The sequence below is a fragment of the Cherax quadricarinatus genome, chromosome 23 (genome assembly GCF_038502225.1).
Source record: "Cherax quadricarinatus isolate ZL_2023a chromosome 23, ASM3850222v1, whole genome shotgun sequence".
Taxonomy (NCBI): domain Eukaryota; kingdom Metazoa; phylum Arthropoda; class Malacostraca; order Decapoda; family Parastacidae; genus Cherax; species Cherax quadricarinatus.
In genome coordinates, this window is record NC_091314.1 from 14,028,159 (window position 1) to 14,050,075 (window position 21,917).

Here is a 21,917-nt window from a genome sequence, read left to right on the forward strand (position 1 = left end):
ATTCCACCTGATAGCTATCAAGCCCAACGAACTATGTGGCGAGAATTAACAGCTTCATGAGAGAGCTCTGTGGAGGAACTTATTGCATAACTTAATCAGGAGAATTCTGAATTTAAGGTTCTCCGTGCATATAAATTCTCTAAACTTACCAGCACACAGCCAACATTAAATTTATTCCTAGAGACACCTGAAGCAGCCAAACTCATGTGTCAACGCGGTTTCAAATGTTTTGGCACCAGATGTACACCTGACCAAATCTCTCTTGAACGGTTTGTCAGTGTTACACAATGTTTCAAATGTTATGCATTTGGCCATACCACCAATAAATGCAGTAGCCAATCAACAATTTGCAGCATATGCTCTGGTGAGCATTCTTTTCGAGACTGCCATAACAAAACTAAACGCAAGTGTGTCCTCTGTAATGGAAAACACCATGCTGTTTCCCCTATCTGTCCTGAGAGGAAAACTACAATCCAGAAAATTCTAGAGGCCAAAAAACTGTGAAATTCTACGAAAACCCCTCCAAGGCACCTCTAACAATGTCCCAGGGTTTATTCCTGGCTCAACCTGGATCTGGTGGGACTCCTCAGGCCTTCTCTACCGGTTCCAATGTTTGGACTTCTGCCCCTCCTGAAGTGCCCAACCCTCCCCCTAACCCTCACCTACAACAAACACAAGCACAAGGTTCTTCCTCACTCCCCATGTCTCTGGGGTTCTCAGCCGGGGATATGACGAGAGCTCAACTAATGTACATGTTGACCAAGGACATAGCAGGTGGTGATATTCAACTCTGTTCTTATGTTTTCGATGATTTGTTAAGGGCTAATGGGATCACTCCCATTCAAATTCCAGGTATTGTGAAGTTAATTATGGCCCAGTCCCCTCAAGATAGAAAGTATGTGCCCTCCTCTACCCCTGCAAATACGCCTACTTCGTCTCTCATACAGGGCTCAACTGCCTGGAATAACCCAGTTGTAAGCTCCCCTCAGCCCGATGAGTTAATACCTGTCCCTAACCTTGCCCCTGATATTAGTACTTATCCTTCCGCTATTGCAGCTGATCCTATGGAACAAGAACTTTCCCAGGGTACTTCACCTGGCCTACCAAATTTTCCCTTGGAGCCTCCACGGTCTCCTTTTGACACTCATGTGCCTCTGCTTCCTGTTACTGGGAATATCACACCTCAGTTATCCGATGATGACTCTAATGCTTCTGTTGATATTACCACCACCAGTGAGGATGGTGACATTGTCAGTACGCAAGCAACAACTCAGAATTATCCTTTTCCCCTTGATGAGTCGAGTAGGGAGAGTGTGTATTCCAATTACGATGTTACTTGCAGACGTTCACAATCTGTTCGCAGTACACGCGTGAAGTGCAAGAAGTAATGGGGATTATAATTTTCCAACTTCAACATTTCTTTAATAACCGTTACCTCCTCGAAGTTGAACTACACAATTACAACCCTGACGTTATCCTCCTGAATGAGACAGCTGCGGGAGTTGATCAACATATCAAATTACGTGGTTACACTACTGTGGATCAATCGAGAGGACCCCATAGTGGCGTGGCCATCTTAGTTAAATTAGGATATGCGTTTCGAAATATTCACGTTGACGAAGATAACATTATTGCAATTGAGCTGACGACATCTCATGGTCAACCACTGATAGGAACTGGATATTTTCCTCAGAGACAACCATATATAGAGTTCGTTCCCTTACATCGGATATTAAGCAGAAATATTCCTACAATTCTGGCAGGAGATTTAACGCCCATCACCCTGCACTCTTTAACTACGGAGCTGGTAATCCGTTGGGCAACTTGAAAGGAAATCAATTATTTAATATCATGACAGCCAGAAATCTGTTGCGTCAAGGACCATTCTTTAAGTCGTATGTCGGTCCTCATCCGGGAACACCAGATATAGTCTTGACCAACAGAGATTGTGACCTCTTCCATTACAGAGTCTCTCCTGGTGGGAACGTAGGATCTGACCATATCCCTGTTATAATACAGCTACAAGCTTCTCCATTTAGAATACCTGTACCTCCTAAACCCAATCTCAACACCCTAGGATTTGACCCCTTCGGGCATTTCTTAGTAACGACAATATTGTTTCGTTGGAAAATTTACCTTCCACTGCAATTGACGAAGCGATCAGCTCCCTCCACAACCGAATACTTAATGCCACTAATACAACTTGCCAATTAGCTTCCACAAAGATCTACCAGCAACATAAACCTACTAGGGAATTTAGAGACTGCATGAAGAATTATCAAACGGAATGTCGAAGGCGCCTTCAAACGCAACAGCCACCAGGGGCTACACTGCATAGGTTGAGGCAGGACTTAATTACCATGATTAGTCATCACAAATGAGACTTATGGAAATATCTTGTTCTCCAAGCTAACCAAATAAACGTCAGCCTGCTTTTAGGGGCAAAGCACAAGGCTCCCAGTTACTTAATTCATATCTTCACTGATGATGATGAGGAGGTTGATATGAAACTTGATGATCCACAGGACCAGGCCAATCTGATGGGTGATGTACGGGAGAAAATTCTCTCCCACAATAACAGTCGCTGATTTAATAATAACCATTATCAGTTGGTCAATGAATGGAGAGATGATAACTTAGCTGATCTCCAACCATTACCTTTAATCGATACATCAACTCTTGAAGTTACCACCCTCTTACTAGACCAGTCTGTCAGACACTGCAACACAATGGTATCTTAGTACAGAACCGAGAAACAACTTGGACAACTTCTACTAGTGAGAATGGCTGGATTTGAGAGGGACGTGACCTCCCAACGACTACATTCTTACCTCTACTAGTGGCCTACATCTCACCTCCTGGCGGTATATAAGGCTCCATCCTGTCACTTCAACTCCATATTGTTTCAGACTATGGAACGATACTCTTCTCCAGACTGAGGGACTGACCACCTCAAAATTTCAAGGGTGATGGACTGATTACATCGTCTTCACGTCTCTTCTATCAACTTTTCTGTACTCGACTGAAGAAGCCTACTGTGTAGGCGAAACGTTTCGAAATAAAGATACCTAACTGTTGCATATGTCTTACCTAACAACCTGTCGGTATTTTATACCATTTTAATAATCAATTACACTCCTAGAGATGAGTCAGGTTATTGGAAGAATGTGAAATAGATCCCCTGGTCTCTCTGGAATAACAATGAAACAAATAAAGTTCCTACCCAGAAATTGTAAACAGTCTTTGGTCAATATCTTTAATGCCATCTTGGCCTCCGGACATTTTCCAGTGGTTTTTAAAGTCTGCGAGGATGATCTTCATTGCTAAACCCCATAAAGACATCCACCAACCAGGGAACTATAGACCTATATCCTTACTTGAAGTCACTGGCAAAGTTCTTGAGAAAATCATTTCCAATAGATTGAACTATTACATGGAGTATAATCACCTCTTTACGAAAAACAGTTCGTCTTCAGGACTTACAGAGGTACTCATCATGCAATAAATATTATTTTCGATGCTGTTGCAAGCCTGAAGCAACAGGGCAATCTTGCCCTAATTGCCACCAGGGATGTTCATAAAGCTTTTGATAGCTTATGGCATGATGGTCTTATATACAAACTTGTTGACCTACCAGACCATAACTGGTCCTTTCTCAGATTTATATATAACTTCTTGTCTCAAATTAAATTATTCCTACCTTTAACGGCAAGTCGACAGAGCCTTTTATATCGACAGCTGGTGTACCACAAGGCTCATGTCTTAGTCCAATACTATTCAACATTTATGTAAACGATCTGCCTCAACCGGAGTTCAGTGATACAGTCATAACACAATTTGCAGATGATGTTATCCATGTCGTCTCCTCAACTCCCGTAACAGGAAAATATAAGTATGAGACGGTCATAGAAAAAATGAATACTGAACTTCGTCGAACAGCTAACTGGGAAAAGAGATGGAGAATCACGACCAACCCTGACTAAGTCCTTATCAGCACGATAGGATGTTTTGCATCAACCATCGAAGACAAGAGGGGTATCTCCATCAGAGGTACACTTGTAGCCATTAGAAACCCTAATAAGTTCCAGGGATATGAAATAGACAGATTGCTTCACTCAACATCTCACGTCAGTAAAAAGATCAACATAGAACAAAGCCTGTCTTAGCAGTCTTCATAGATTTAATCAAGCCCCTTCACACGTTAAAAAAATATGTATAAAATGATGATAAGACCTATACTTGAATACCCATGTGTCCAAATGTCGTTAACAACAAAGGCCAACATGCTACGGTTGCAACGGGTCCAGAATAGAGCTCGCCGCTTTATTACGGGCACCAGGAGGAGAGACGGAATCAAGATGGCAGATTTACACATCCAACAGGATATTGCTGCCCTAAACGTACAACTTGATACGCTGAAGAAGAGGCAACTTTATGCAATGCAAGAACTCTATATACCAGACAGAGAGGATCCTCCCCAAGTTGCAAATACCACCGACTATATCATCAACACTCCTCCCCACAGAACCCAAAGAATGACTCTTCAACAGAGGCTGCGTCGCTTCATCCATAAGGATGATTACCATCGACCAATGATCTTGAGCAACCTCCCTGCAGATGAAGATGATTGGCTAACACCAGAACACTTCTGTGTCTACTAAGAATATTATCGCCCCTAATTATGGAGATATCTTTTATAACTTTTCTAATTTCATATCTACTATTGTAACATCGCAATATTTACTATGGCGGGACACCACCTTGAAAGAAGCTAACATGCCCAGTGATTTTACATGAATTGTCCATATAATTATCGCCTTGCCTTGTCATCGCAACTTTTGTCCTGCAATCGAAAAAAAAAACGCAATTGCAAATCGCATATCTATTACCGACTCAGGGTCATGCACCTATATATTTGTTATATCTGTTTGAATCTGATGAGTAAGTGTTATACCCCTTTCAATATTTTTTTGTTATTACACACACACACTTTTCAAATTGCACCAAAGTGGTTGTGCCACTTCCCTTTCGTATCCTACCTCTCTTTCCCTTCCCATCCTTTTCCCATATTTCTATCCTTACCCATCCTTCTACCTTACCCATCCTTCTACCTTACCCATCTTTCTTCCTTACCCTTCTTACCAGAGCTCTGGTCGTAAGTTCAAGTTCAAGTTGAAGCTGTGGGAGTCATTTTGTCGTTCATCTTTCAAACTTATCAATCACATCCACATTTTTTGGATGTATACACCACACAGCAGCTGAATATTCAGAGTTTGGCTTAATATGTTATTTGTGTGTGTGTGTGTGTGTGTGTGTGTGTGTGTGTGTGTGTGTGTGTGTGTGTGTGTGTGTGTGACAGAGAGAGAGAGAGTGAGAGACAGGCAGACAGACAGACAGACAGAGACATAGAGAGAGCGAAAGAAAGTTTTCTTACCCGAGCGCTGCTCCTGCCAGACCAAACTGAGAGGGTTGTGTAGAGAAGGAGAAACATCTGTCTTGAGTATCAGCCATCACGGTACCATTTGGGCACTTCACTGTGGGTGGAAGGGTAGTGGAAAGGAGGAGGGTAGTGAGGAGAGTAGTGGGAGGGAAGGAAGGGGGATGATATAAAGGAAGTTAGTGGAAGTAGAAAGCAAGATGGTTGGACGGTATTAATACTTATATACATGGGAATTATTATTCATATATCAAAACTAAAATTATGTTAAATAATTCAAAACAATAAATACAGTGGAACCTCTGGTCATGAACGCTTCCCAACACGAACAAATCGGTTCACGACCAAAAAATTCGCCATTTTTTTACATATGGTCACGAACACATAATCGGGTGCCGAACAAACACAGACGCGCCAATTTTCACATTCCATGCCATTTTTATCGCACGCGCCAATGTTCCCCACTTTCTGTAATTACGACGGTGATAAATTCGGATTAGCAATGTTTTATCAGCAGTTAGTGCCGAAACAGCTTCGCGCAGTGCTTGTACCCGGCTAAGGCTTGCCATATACGATTTTTGGTAAATATTTTTTTCTCTGTTGTTTGTTGGGCTATCTTATTTAATCTTGGGCAATGTATGATGGAGGGATGCATCTTAACGTACACAAAAAATAAAAGAAATCGGACAATAAATAACGGAGTTCACTGCTAAGCCATTAGACGCGACTCATGCAATGTTAGTTTTCTGTTGTTCAAGATTTTCTTAGTGTTATTTAAGGTTTTTACATCTAGTTTACTATTACACTGTGCATTCTGTGGTATAATTAACTATTTTTGTACTTAAAAATGTTAAAAAAATATTTATATACAGTTCGTAGGGGTCCGGAACGGATTAATCGTATTTACATACAATCCAGTGGGGAAATTAGGTTCGGGTCACAACCAAATCAGGTCGCGATCAGAGTTTTGGAATGAATTATGTTTGTGACCAGAGGTTTCACTGTATTACAGTAAGAATAATTTTATGACAAAATTGTCAAAAATAAATAAATATATATATATATATATATATATATATGTATTAGTAATGAAATCACGAAACAAGTGATTTTAAATCATTTACCCAACTGCGGCAGGCCAGGACTCGACCCTACGAACCTTGTACCGCCTCCAGAGACAGAACAATGCACGCATCACCTTACCACTAAGCCACTGATCCGTGGCATAGGATCAGTAGCGTAGTAGTAAGGTGATGCGTGCATTGTGCTGTCTCTGAAGGCGGTACAAAGTTCGTAGGGCGAGTCCTGGCCTGCCGCAGTTGGGTAAATTATATATATATATATATATATATATATATATATATATATATATATATATATATATATATATATATATATATATATATATATATATATATATATAAACACTGATCTCTGGCTGAAGGAAACTCGAACCTACGAACCTTGGAACAAGGTATGCAGTGCTTTACCAATCTACCCACACTGGACCAATACCTTGGAGTCCAGCTTGCGCTAGACTTTGATCCAAGGCAGCCAGCTTTCAGGGAGAAGGCTTACAGCTTTTCATCTCATCCCCTGCATGCATCAGCCTTACTAGAGATATTAACAATGCAAGGAATTCGCAAGAGCAAGCGAAACATACACAAACACTGTGTTTGTGTATATTTCGCCTGCTCTTGCGAATTCCTTGCATATATATATATATATATATATATATATATATATATATATATATATATATATATATATATATATATATATATATATATATATATATATGTATATATATATATATGTATGTATGTATGTATTTGCATCACATAGTTTGTGGTGTATGAGTCAGGGGTAATTTAAAGTTTTCTATATACAAATAACCTGCACATGGGAGAAGGGAGCTTACGAAGACGTTTCCTTCCTCTTCTACTTTATTATTTTTCCTTTTTCTTTCTTTGTTTTCCTTTCTTCTACTTAAGTGTATTCTGTAAGTCAGTTTCACTCCCCTCCTGCATTTTTGGTCCAACATTTTGTGGGCCTTCAGCTTCCCTGCAGTGCTGCAATGTCTTTTCCTTAGATTGACCCAACTTGTACTACGTTTTCCCCTCTATTCCTCTACTATTGTTACTTCCTTTATTATTGCCTCTGTTCACCTTTCACTCCCCTTTCTTCCTTGTGCCACTAAACTACTCTCCATACATTCTATTACCACTACTTCCACTACTTACTTTCTTACCACCTACCTTACCACTACAACTTCTCCCTCTCATGTTCCCGTCCTCGTCCCGCTCGCCTGTATATACTGGCTACCTGACGTTTTTTTGCTACACAAATTCCTAATGGTTAAAATCTTAACTAATAATTTTTAAAGAGGTGGACCGGTAAGCCAGTAGAAGTCTTTGGTCAGATGAACAAAAGTTCCAGCTGTGAGTCATTATATGACTCACAGCCAGGAAACACTTGTCCTGTTTCCTGGCAAACATTATAATGATCTTTATTTCTACAAGTATATGTATAAGGTATACAGGCCATAGCTGACATCAATGACATATTACTATACAGAAATCCCTTGTTATGCAGATCATTTCTGGCAAATTGTGTCAATTTTGTCCCAGGATGCAGCCCACACCAGTCGACTAACACCCAGGTATCCACTTTTTTTACTGATGGGTGAACTTAGACAACCGGTGTAAGGAAACACGTCCGATGTTTCTACCCCTTCGCCAGGAATCGAACCCGGACTCTCACCGTGTGAAGCGAGAGATCTTGCCACCAGGCCACCGGGCCTGATGTCTTTGACTTTGTAAATGGTCCAAGTCTGGCCGAAAAGTCGTCGTAAGCTCCTCTCTCCTATGTGCAGGTTATTTGTGTATTCTTCCAGTCACTTTATTGTGCCTTATTTTTTTAAAGTTTTCTATCATGCAAAAATTATGGGGTAAGTAACGTTTTCTATCATGCAAGAGTTACGGGTAACTAACGTTTACTATCGTGAGAAAGTTAGGGGTAACTAATGTTTTCTATCATGCGAAAGTTAGAGGTAATTAACGTTTTCTGTCATGTGAGTTAGGGATAACTAACGTGTGCAAGGCAGACTGAGAGTATAGTTCCAGGCTGGTGTTGTTGCAGCTGCAGTGTTTCCGGCCTGGCACAAGACTGTGCCTTTGGTGGTGACTTTGACAGTTCCCTCCACCATCAGGTTCCCGATGCAGGTGTAGTTGATAAGCGCCCCAACACTGCGATTCAGAGGCACCGTGACGTTCACGGTGGTCCAGGATGTGTTCACGAACACCAGTGGGCAGAACGTCTCTACCACGGAAAGAAAACATTTAGATATCGCTCCTAGGAGCGAGGGTATTGCGCGTCTCCACTCATCATCAGAGTGAGCACACCGCTATGAAGACACTGCAAGAGCCCAGATTATCTTACTGGCGATAACAGTAAAGAGAAAGAAACATGCTGCTGAACAAGATTTTACTGGCGCAAAGTTGATCTCTTGTACGTGAATGGTATACAGTACCGACAAGATGAAGAATAAGACACATGTGCGACATCTGGGTATCTTTATTTATAGACGTTTCACCAACCAATGGTGTTATTCATACAAGGACATAATGTGAAGATTTTTTTTCCAACAAACCGGCTGTATCCCACTGAGGCAGAGTGACCTAAAAAAGGAAAAACGAAATTCCGGCCTTGGCTTCCTGTCTTGGGAATGTCTGAGACCTATGTCTGCCATGGGAGGAGGTACACATACCTCCTCATCTTCTGAGACCAACTGTCCCCAGGCCTAGCCCCATTCCCCGCCCTCACGGGGCTCGTAGGGAGAAGATAAGCCTCTGGTCTGCCATTTCCCCGTCCCAGGGGGGCTCGTAAGAATGGCAGTCTTGTGAGCTGCAGGTAGTAGCAAGCTATGGCCATTAATTGAGAAGGGGTTATTAGCTCCTTGCTCCCGGCATTTTAGTCGCCTCTTACGACACGCATGGCTTACGGAGGAAGAATTCTGTTCCACTTCCCCGTGAAGATAAGAGGAATTAAAGAAGAACAAGAACTATTAATAAAATAGAAGAAAACCCAGATGGGTATATATATATATATATATATATATATATATATATATATATATATATATATATATATATATATATATATATATATATATATATATATATATATATATATATATATTATTATTATCACACTGACCGATTCCCACCAAGGCAGGGTGGCCCGAAAAAGAAAAACTTTCACCATCATTCACTCCATCACTGTCTTGCCAGAAGGGTGCTTTACACTACAGTTTTTAAACTGCAACATTAACACCCCTCCTTCAGAGTGCAGGCACTGTACTTCCCATCTCCAGGACTCAAGTCCGGCCTGCCGGTTTCCCAGAACCCCTTCATAAATGTTACTTTGCTCACACTCCAACAGCACGTCAAGTATTAAAAACCATTTGTCTCCATTCACTCCTATCAAACACGCTCATGCATGCCTGCTGGAAGTCCAAGCCCCTCGCACACAAAACCTCCTTTACCCCCTCTCTCCAACCTTTCCTAGGCCGACCCCTACCCCGCCTTCCTTCCACTACAGACTGATACACTCTTGAAGTCATTCTGTTTCGCTCCATTCTCTCTACATGTCCGAACCACCTCAACAACCCTTCCTCAGCCCTCTGGACAACAGTTTTGGTAATCCCGCACCTCCTCCTAACTTCCAAACTACGAATTCTCTGCATTATATTCACACCACACATTGCCCTCAGACATGACATCTCCACTGCCTCCAGCCTTCTCCTCGTTGCAACATTCATCACCCACGCTTCACACCCATATAAGAGCGTTGGTAAAACTATACTCTCATACATTCCCCTCTTTGCCTCCAAGGACAAAGTTTTTTGTCTCCACAGACTCCTAAGTGCACCACTCACTCTTTTCCCCTCATCAATTCTATGATTCACCTCATCTTTCATAGACCCATCCGCTGACACGTCCACTCCCAAATATCTGAATACATTCACCTCCTCCATACTCTCTCCCTCCAATCTGATATTCAATCTTTCATCACCTAATCTTTTTGTTATCCTCATAACCTTACTCTTTCCTGTATTCACCTTTAATTTTCTTCTTTTGCACACCCTACCAAATTCATCCACCAATCTCTGCAACTTCTCTTCAGAATCTCCCAAGAGCACAGTGTCATCAGCAAAGAGCAGCTGTGACAACTCCCACTTTGTGTGTGATTCTTTATCTTTTAACTCCACGCCTCTTGCCAAGACCCTCGCATTTACTTCTCTTACAACCCCATCTATAAATATATTAAACAACCACGGTGACATCACACATCCTTGTCTAAGGCCTACTTTTACTGGGAAAAAATTTCCCTCTTTCCTACATACTCTAACTTGAGCCTCACTATCCTCGTAAAAACTCTTCACTGCTTTCAGTAACCTACCTCCTACACCATACACCTGCAACATTTGCCACATTGCCCCCCTATCCACCCTGTCATACGCCTTTTCCAAATCCATAAATGCCACAAAGACCTCTTTAGCCTTATCTAAATACTGTTCACTTATATGTTTCACTGTAAACACCTGGTTCACACACCCCCTACCTTTCCTAAAGCCTCCTTGTTCATCTGCTATCCTATTCTCCCTCTTACTCTTAATTCTTTCAATAATAACTCTACCATACACTTTACCAGGTACACTCAACAGACTTATCCCCCTATAATTTTTGCACTCTCTTTTATCCCCTTTGCCTTTATACAAAGGAACTATGCATGCTCTCTGCCAATCCCTAGGTACCTTACCCTCTTCCATACATTTATTAAATAATTGCACCAACCACTCCAAAACTATATCCCCACCTGCTTTTAACATTTCTATCAATATATATATATATATATATATATATATATATATATATATATATATATATATATATATATATATATATATATATATATATATATATATATATATATATATATATATATATATATATATATATATATATATGCGCGTGTAGTGTGACCTAAGTGTAAATAGAAGTATCAAGATAGACCTGCTATCCCGTGTGTTTGAGATAGCTAAAAAACACCAGTAATCATACCATCATGTAAAACAATTACAGGTTTCCGTTTCACACTCAACTGATAGGACTGTAGTACCTCCCTGGGTGGCTGTTGTCTACCAACGTACTGCCTAGGAATGTGAAGATTGAGGGACTGATTACTTCACCTCTTGTTAATTCTACATTCTTCTCATTAGGCATTATGTTGTACTGATAAAGTTACTGGTTGGCGTAACGTTTACCCAGATGTTGCACGTATCTAATACTTCACAAAGTTGATTTGTGTTGTCCCAGTAAGAAGTTGTTCACGACTCTGTCTTTCCTTCGTCTTAATGATATAAAAACAAAAACTTAGAAGATGGAAGTCATGTGTGCAAGATTATTATAATCAGAGAGACTGCGCTAAATTCGTATGGGCAATCGTATTTGATCTTAGGAAGGGGAGGATAGGTCCAGTTCCTTGGACCAAAAGCATGTTACCTGTGTCAGCCGACCTCTCATGAGGCCACGAGACAGGACCAGTGAAAATGACGGATCACTTATTGATGATCAGTATGTAAGAGTCTTATAGAGTCTCGGATATGGAAATAAATGAGGTTTGATCCAAGGACAAGGACAGTAGCTCCACTTTGTTTTATATCAAGGGCATTTGACTAGTATTGCGATATGGGCCAGTAGGCCTTCTGCAGTGTTCCTCCATACTTATGTTCTTATAACCTTCTTGCAGAGCAGTTTCAGCATTACCTTTGTCGTAGTCAACTGACACTGTCCTCATGACGACACTGGCCAGCGTCAGGTTGTACCACTTGATGCTTGAGCTTGTTAACACCGACTGTACCACAACACAAACAAACTTTAATTAACATTTACCTATCAGAGAAATACATAACAGGTACAAACACACATATACATACATACACACACACACACACACACACACACACACACACACACACACACACACACACACACACACACACACACACACACACACACACACACACACACACACATACACACAAACACACACACACACACACACACACACACACAAACAGTTTTTTTATATAGAAATTACTTACCCGAAGTTATAGAATGTTATTTTAACATGTGAATGATACTCAAAAAAATCTTAGATAAAATGAATACGAGAAAAACGTTGTGTTAACAATATCCTGCTGTGCATGTGGGAGACAGATCTATGACTGAGACAGAAAAAAAGGCAGGAATAACTGGGTCAGAGAACCAAAGGAACTTACCCCGCCTGCGGGAAGAAAATTATTTTGGTATGTCGAAGTGTCATTTGGAAGCCACCAGAACGTTCCGTTTTGTACGACGAAGTTATATCCCAGGCTTATTTCAAAAGCATTTCCTGCAATATGTTTTCAAAATTTACGAAATATTTATAAATATATGTATGTCGTGCCGAACAGGTAAAACTGGTCACTTAGCATAAGCACATTTAAAATTTTCTCTAATACGTTTAAAAATATGCTTTTTCATTTATGTTAATGTAAAAATGAATAATTTTGTACCAAAAGAACCTTAGAAAACCTACCTAACCTTATTATAACAAGTACAATTTAATTTAAACTAATCCAACTAAATATATTTTAAATAAGTTTACAATAATTTAATAATAAACAAACACAATGAAATATATTTTTTTCGTTACGTTCAGAATGATTTTTGCGAAATTATTGCATACACAAATTTTTGCTTGCCTTATTCGGCAAGAAGAGTGTTACTATTTAAGCCAAAATCGCAAGTTTTACCTATATTGCACGATATATATATATATATATATATTAGTATGTATATATACAGTGGAATCTCAAATTTCAAACGTATCGCTTATCAAACTCTTCAAAAATAGAACCCTTTTTTTGAACCAACTTTGTCCCTATTTTCGAACCGCTGGGTACCGGACCTGTCCGGCAGCCTGCTCTGTCCGCGTCCCCACGCAGGCGCAGTGAGTCAGTCTGGTTTTGTTGATGCTTGAGTGAACACTAACCTGCGCTCTCATTCAAACATTTTATGACCGCGGGTTCAATCCCGGCCGGGGGTATGGTTTATTTCATGGTGTTTAGTGCTTGTGGGACTGTGAAATAAACTAATAGGAACAATGAAACTTGCTAGTGGTACCCCTGTGGTAAAGAAAGTGAGAAACACCATAGATGTGAAGAAGGAAATAATACAGAAGTGGAATGATGTCTAAGTGGAATGATGTCCAAATGTTTGTGGAGAAGTACCACCCTGAGCAAGCTGAAACAAGCCTTTTTTGCAACAAGTTCAGTGACAGAACCATGTCCCATTATAGGGAAATCTTAAAGAGGCACCAGAAACAGAGGACTGTGGACAGTTATTTTGTGAGACAGGGGTCCAGTGACCCTCAAGCTGGTCCTAGTGACATTGAAAGACAGAGAAGGGAAGTAACCCCAGAGAGGGTTTTGATACCTGAAGTCTTCACAGAGAGGGATTCTCCTTCCAAACACTAACCCCAACTCCCTCTCTCCTCCTCCCTATCTTCCAGATGCCATCACCAATCTTCAATAAAGGTAAGTAAAATGTTATTTTATATGTTTATTTACATTTATTAATACATAATTGAACACTATATTTGTTGTGTATGTTAAACTATAATTAATCTCTATAAAAGCATTTTTTTTGTGAATATTTTTGGGTTTCTGGAACGGATTAATTGTATTTCCATTATTTCTTATGAGAAATATTGCTTCGCTTTTCAGACTTTTCGAATTTAGAACTAACTCCTGGAACGGATTAAGTTCTATATTTGAGGTTCCACTATATATATATATATATATATATATATATATATATATATATATATATATATATATATATATATATATATATATATATATATATATATATATATATATATATATATATACACTGAAAGTGGCTGCCCTTGGGTCCCTGGTGGTGTCGATGAGTCTGGAACCCAATTCTTTAAGGAAACGTGTGGCATTTTTTCCCCATGATCCCAAGGTCTCTGATCCCACTGGGACAAATTAATACTGTTGGCTAATGTCCCTGTACTTGCTGATCTTGTACTCCTCCCTGTGGCCAGCAGCTCCTCCCTGTCGCCCCACACTGTGATGGATATAGGTGTCAGCCAGTGTGGACACACAGGTATAGTCCCATGCTAAGAGCTTGCCATTCTTCCAAGGATAGATGGTGATCCCGTCGGGGCAGTTTGCTGGGTTGTGGGTATTGTTGGCTGCTAGTGATTGGGGCTCCCTCTCGGCTGGGCATCCAGCTGTACCAAGGGTTCTCTTAGTGATGTCGTTGACCTCATTGTGTCTTGCATGCCAGCCCTTGGTTTTGGAACAGTTAAGACCATGTAGACCATATTGGTCTGCTCGCGCTTCGCCGCAAATACACGTATATTCTGTGTGAATTGGGGCAGCAAGGTGCAGAGCTACTGTAATACGAAGGGTCTTAGGGTCGAGTCGCGTTCCCATTGCCTATATGGGAACTGTTTGGAGGAAGTACTCGGAGTGAGGCGCGCTCACAGCCTGGAGACGGGCAATCTCCCTATCTGATGTTGCAGCATTGAGCATGTTGGCAAGCACCTTTTCAGCGATCGGGCCATCCCAGCTTGACTGTTTGTGAGCCAGTGCTGCACTAGGGTTTGGTGCTGGAGCAGCAAGAGTCTCCCATTCAGTGATGGCACTGGCATAGCTAGGGTCTTCTATTCCTGCTGAGTCACTGAGGGTATCAGGAAGAATTTGTCTTATCAACTCGTTTGATGCTATGGAAGAGGATAGGAAAGCTGGTAGAGCAATCTGGGAGGATCTGTATACTCCTAGCCCTCCAAGCCTGACCGGAAGTGAGGCTTGCAACCACTGTCCATCTTCAAGGGAAAGATTCAATATACTCTCTAGCATGGTCTTAAGGAGAGAGTCATATTCCTTGAGTTTTGGACTGCTAAAGGCTGGGGAGCATCTCAGAAAGTAGGTAAGTTTTGGGATTGACAGGCACCTGGTGAGTAGGTAGAAGGCATCGTGTGTGTCAATGTCTTTCATCCTGCTTTCCATCGTCCGGAGGTCTGAGACTTTTTTTTCTAGGATCAGATCGATGGCATTGGACCCAAGAGAAGCACCAGGGAGAGTGCTATTGGCTGGATCAATGGCTCGTGCTCCTGGTAAAACAGCGCTAATATTCTGGATCATCTGTTGATTGGTAGAAACTATTTCACATTTGGTGGGGTTTAAAGAAAGGCCCAGGCTTTCTCCCATGTCTTTAATTTTACTGATGTCCTCTAGGAGAGATTCTGTTGTGCCAGCTAGGGTACCGTCGTCCAGGAACCAGATATTGAGCTCGCTGGAAAGTGCTTCTGTGACTTCCTTGATGACCAAACTGAATAGAAAGGGGGCGAGAGGGGGTCCCTGTTGCACGCCCTCACATGAGTCAATTTCATGGTCCCCAAACAATAGTTTGGAAGTCACACTATAACACGATTCTATGAAGGGATATAGGGAAGGGAAGTTACTATAAACTGCTTGGAGAGCAGCATCCCTTCTGACTGAGTTGAAAGCAAAGTCCAACTTGACCAAGGCTTTTTCGTCGGACATGTTTTTGATATATATTCGTGCTGCGTGGGCAGCTGCTTCACAGCCCTGTTGAACGCCGAAACCGAGCTGAGTTGGTTTCAGCATTGCAGCAGCCTCTTGACTCACCCTTCTTACTGCAACCTTGGCGACTAGGCGCCGAAGGGTGTTACCCACTGCAGTGGGCCTGATTCCGCCATCCTTTTTCCGGAGGGCACACAATGAGGCACCAAAGAAAAGGGGTTTGATGGCCTCTGGGACACTGCCAGCCAGGCACAGGTTGGAAAATTTGGTGAGTTCAGACAGCAGCCTCTCTGAAACCTCACCAAGTGCTGGATTGAGTATTTGCTTTAAGTGTTGAGGCCTTAAACCGGTGAAACCTCCTGCTGAGCCCTGTGGAAATGACATAGCAGCTTTATACACATCAGCATCCTGTAAGGTTAGATGTTCTTCGCCTGCTGCAATGTCAGGGAGGTCAGTGTTGGTACTGGGAGCCCTGGGTGGATGTTTGTCCTTCAGAGCTTGCGCCGTGCTGACGTCCTTGGGAGCGATGGTATCCTCACTGGTTATAAGCCTCAGAGCTCCAATAGTATTACCCTCTTCTATTTTTTTGCTAATTTGGGCTTTGATTTTTGAGGCGTCGGGTGTCCTGTTGTTGACATTTGCCCGGCGGGTGTTTGTCGCCCCTAGGGGCGACAAACACCCGCCAGGCAAAGGAATATTGTAGAATCAGCAATTATTAAGCATGATAGGCATTCATTATACAATATCAGTAATGGGTTCTTCAAATCAGATGCATTTTTAGTTGAGGCAATAGTACACAGTCTAAAATTGGGCTCTTATATGAATGCATTAGACTGTCTTAAATGTAGTGCTACACCGAGGAATTAGGGCCTACTTTTCCTACAGTTTCTGAAGGTTGAACCAGAGTTTGCCTCAGAATTAGGTGGGTTGAATAACTGTGACTGTCTTTCTTGTTATTACAGATACCTTCCTCTTTAAATGAGTTTATTTTAATGAGCCGTTTCCTTTACATAGTTTTTAGAAGTCTCTCTTTTAAATGTTAACATTTTCTCATCATTTTAAATGGACACGCTGTCCCATGGGAGGCTACCCTATAATTGCCAGTGACTTCTGTATCACTCACAATATATTTATGTATGTAAAGTTATTGATGTCATAGCGGAACATGACCGAATTTTGTATTATTGCCATGTTAATTTCGTTTAGGCTATTACAATATCAATGCTTGTGGGATTTTTCTAATGTTATAATATTCATCCTTGTGGCTGTGGGCACTGAGTGTCTCGGGGCACTTCCTGTACCCTCCTCTCTCCCTCCCTCACTCACTCACATCAGTGAAGACGATCCTTTGGGAACGTACTTGCTTGAACATTCTCCTCTTTTCTGCAATTTTGCAAGCTCCTCAAGATGTGTTTATTGCACCACGAATGGCCTAAAGCTATCATTCTACTCCCTCGTGGTTGTTTTGTATATATATATATATATCTATATATATATATATATATATATATATATATATATATATATATATATAGAGAGAGAGAGAGAGAGAGAGAGAGAGAGAGAGAGAGAGAGAGAGAGAGAGAGAGAGAGAGAGAGAGAGAGAGAGAGAGAGAGAGAGAGAGAGAGAGAGAGAGAGAGAGAGAGAGAGAGAGAGAGAGAGAGAGAGAGAGAGAGAGAGAGAGAGAGAGAGAGAGAGAGAGAGAGAGAGAGAAAAGGGAGAGTTGGGATGTTAGAGATAAAACGCGGTCAGTTATCTTACCAGCATCACCATAGTAGTTGCCGAGGCTGAGCAGTGTATAGTTAGGTTCCTGGCTGATCTGGAAGTTGTTATAAGCCGCTCTCACCTGCTTACCTGCTGAGTCCGTCAAGATCACCTGTGGGAACATACACTCGCCTCGTCACTCTTCTCTATTGCTCAACTAAATTATACTTACGAGAAAGCGCTAGACCCATAGGGGCCATGCAACACCTGAATTTAAATCAGGTTTGATCCAGGGAAACGATTTGCTCCAATTTCTCTAATCAAGAGCCCTTCACCAGCATGAAGGCCCTTCTTGTTCTCAAGATGTTGTATCAACTTCTTTCTAATATCTCCCTTCTAATATTACCTTCCTTCTAATATCTCCCTTCTAATATTACCTTCCTTCTAATATCTCCCTTCTAATATTACCTTCCTTCTAATATGTCCCTTCTAATATTACCTTCCTTCTAATATGTCCCTTCTAATATTACCTTCCTTCTAATATCTCCCTTCTAATATTACCTTCCTTCTAATATCTCCCTTCTAATATTACCTTCCTTCTAATATCTCCTTTCTAATATTACCTTCCTTCTAATATCTCCCTTCTAATAGTACCTTCCTTCTAATATCTCCCTTCTGATATTGCCTTCCTTCTAATATCTCCCTTCTAATATTACCTTCCTTCTAATATCTCCCTTCTAATATTACCTTCCTTCTAATATCTCCCTTTTTTTTCCACAGGGTTTGACAAGGTTAAGGCTCCCTAGCTTTATTGACAAGCTATTTACAGGTTAAGGATTCCTAACTTTATTGGCAAGCTAAGAGCTGTTACCTACATCAGCTCATTTGAAAGCATTTTTATTGTTAAGAGACATACAAGTAGGGAACAGGATGAAGTTGGAGCCATCTGTGGGCCAGCATTTTCATTTGATCAACTGACTTTATCTCGTTGACATCATTATGCTGTACGAATGTGTTCCATACTCGAGTCATCCTGGGTATGTATGATCTCAGATGGAGAGATGTTCTGGAGAAGGGTACAGCCAGAGTGAAGTTGCTGCTTTCTGCCCGTCTTGTGGCGTAAAAGCTTGTTTCACACTGTCCTCGAAGTGGATCCAAGTGTGGTATTTTGACAATATTGGCCTCGTACATAACAGTAAGGCCACCCACATCCCTCCTATGTTGAAGGCTCTGCTGAAATGACAGATCTATCCAGGATGGGTCCAGGCGAGAGATGAGACGTCTTGCTCTGTTCTCTACTCTGTCAAGCAGTCGCAGATGAGAGAGGGGGCAGGCAAACCAAGAAAGTGGAGCATACTCAAGGTGTGAGCGTACTTGCGCCTCGTACAGGATCTTGCAACCCCTACTGTCAAGCAGATGCGAGATACGGCGAAGTGCTGTAAGCTTCCTGGCTGCCTTGTTTGCAAGATTTACAACATGGTTCTTCATGGTTAGTTTGGAGTCAAATTTCACCCCAAGGATATCAACTTCTTCTCCAGGTGCCAACACCCTCCCATTCATCCTTACTACTGCACCAGCATAACCATCATGGTGCCTAGAGACGATCATCATTTGCGTTTTCTCAGGTGCAAATGTTACTTGCCATCTATTTCCCCAAGCTGATATAGCTCTCAGCTGGTGATTGATGTAGCTTAGAGCAGCTGGCATTTCTTCTCTTGGATAAGTGAATGTCAGTGTACAGTCGTCTGCATATGCATGTGATTCTGGGATGAGATGAAGAAGGTCGTTGAAGAAGACATTCCATAATAATGGACCCAGCACGCTTCCTTGTGGAACACTTGCCCCAATAGGATGTCTTGCTGATTTCGTTCCATTGAGAACTACACTTAGAGATATACCATGAAGGTAATCACTGAGGAGACATAGCGTAGAGCCTGCAATTCCCAGTGCTTGAAGTTTTGCTAAGAGGCCCTGGTGCCACACCCGGTCGAAAGCGCCAGCAATGTCCAGTGCTTCCACACAGCTGACTTTGGATTCATCCAGTGACTGGTGCCACTTAGTGGAGAGGTTTAATAACAAATCAGCAGCAGAGTAACCTTTCCTGAAGCCATATTGACGATCACAAAGTAGTGAGTGGTAGTCAAAAAACTTTGTCATTTGTCTTGAGATTATTGTCTCAAGGATCTTACCAGTGATTGACAGGAGTGACACTGGTCTGTAGTTGCTGATTTCTGCTCTGCTCTTCTTTTTGTAAACAGGGACTACATTTGCCTCTTTCCATAGAGAGGGCCATTTACACTGTACTAGGCAGTGCTGAAAGATGCGAGTTAGAGGTGCTGCTAGCTGGTCTGCACATCTTCTCAACAATCTTGGGCTCAACTTGTCTGGGGCCACAGCCTTTTCTTGGTCAAGTGATTTAAGAAGGAAATGCACCTCCTCCTGCCTTATTGTCACCACTGACAGTTTTGACACAGTTCTTGCAGCTAGCCAAGGAGGGTCCCTTGCTGGATCAGGAACTTGCATTTTGGTAGCAAAGTGTTCAGCAAAGAGGTCCGCCTTCTCTTGACTACTAGTAGAGGTGGTCCCATCCTGTCGATTTAGAGGTGGAATGAGTTCATCAGGCAGATAACCTTGTCTGTCCTTGACCAGGGACCACCAGGTTTTGGAGCCTACCCTACCTGATGCTAGCTTTCTTTTAGTGTCCACCTCCCATTTAGCAATGGCCCACTTTTGAACGTCATCCATATGCCTACAGGCTTGCTTGTGCAAGTTCCTGCTATAGGTGGTAGGATGCCTCTAATACCTTCGCCATGCTTTGTACTTAGCAGTAGCAGCCTCTCTACAACGAAAGCCAAACCAAGGCTGATCTGTAGGCTTTGTCACATATTGCCGGTGAGGAATGTGTTCTTGGTGTAGATTAACGATGTGCCCAATGATGGCTTTCACTTGGTTGTCAACATCCCCTTGGAGAAGAGCATTCCAATCCGTGGTGGCGAGCTCAGAGCGAAGGGCTGGCCAATTACCTCTTTCCCATAGCCAGGTTGTGCGTGTGGACTCCTCACCTCGTTCTGCTGGGATCTTAAGTGTCGTAAAAACAGCATTGTGGTCAGACGATCCAACCGAGGGGTTGACAAGTGACTATGCCTTCTGCCAGATCACTCACTATTGGGTCAAGGGAGGAGCCAGAGATATGAGTAGGGAAATCAACAAAGTTTCTCATGTCAAACACTGCAAGAAGGTCATCAAAGTCCCTCTGTATAAGGTGCTGGTTGAGGTCACCAACAATTATAATATGTTGACAGTTGTGTTGTAGCAGAAGGGAGTCAATATTTTCCATTAGAAAGTTGATGGGGTCTGCATGTTGCCACTGAGGTCTGTACATTGCACATGCTAGTACAGAGGTACTAGTGTTTATACAGAGCTTGAAGAACATCATTTCAAGATGTGTAGGGGTGGCAACATCAATGTGCTGGGCATGAACACTTTTAGAGAAGCACACAGCAACACCTCCTCCTTGCCCTTGCCTGTCTCTTCTCATCCATGAGGTGTAGCCAGCAATTCTTGCAAAATTTTCTTCCTTCTAATATCTCCCTTCTAATCTTACCTTCCTTCTAATATCTCCCTCCTAATATTACCTTCCTTCTAATATCTCCCTTCTAATATCTCCCTTCTAATATTACCTTCCTTCTAATATCTCTCTTCCAATATTACCTTCCTTCTAATATCTCCCTTCTAATATTACCTTCCTTCTAATATCTCATTATAATATTACATTCCTTCTAATATCTCCCTTCTAATATTACCTTCCTTCTAATATCTCCCTTCTAATATTACCTTCCTTCTAATATCTACCTTCTAATATTACCTTCCTTCTAATATCTCCTTTCTAATATTACCTTCCTTCTAATATCTCCCTTCTAATATTACCTTCCTTCTAATATCTCCCTTCTAATATTACCTTCCTTCTAATATCTCCCTTCTAATATTACCTTCCCTCTAATATCTCCCTTCCTTCTAAGATCTCCCTTCCTTCTAACATTCTCTTTCTTCTAAAATCTCCCTTCCGTCTAATATCTCCCTTCCTTCTA

General features: G+C 41.6%; 1 protein-coding gene across 1 annotated transcript in view; it reads right to left on the bottom strand.

Annotated features, from left to right (window-relative positions):
• The window catches only part of LOC128685578 (uncharacterized), a 132,331-nt gene that overhangs the window by 58,441 nt on the left and 51,973 nt on the right, over positions 1-21,917 (bottom strand). The window contains exons 5-9 of the mRNA XM_070088113.1: positions 17,887-18,001; positions 12,783-12,895; positions 12,268-12,355; positions 8,531-8,758; positions 5,435-5,534 (exon numbers count right to left, since the gene is read on the bottom strand). Of these exons, the coding sequence (XP_069944214.1) occupies positions 5,435-5,534; positions 8,531-8,758; positions 12,268-12,355; positions 12,783-12,895; positions 17,887-18,001 (644 nt within the window). The remainder of the gene's footprint in view (positions 1-5,434; positions 5,535-8,530; positions 8,759-12,267; positions 12,356-12,782; positions 12,896-17,886; positions 18,002-21,917) is intronic.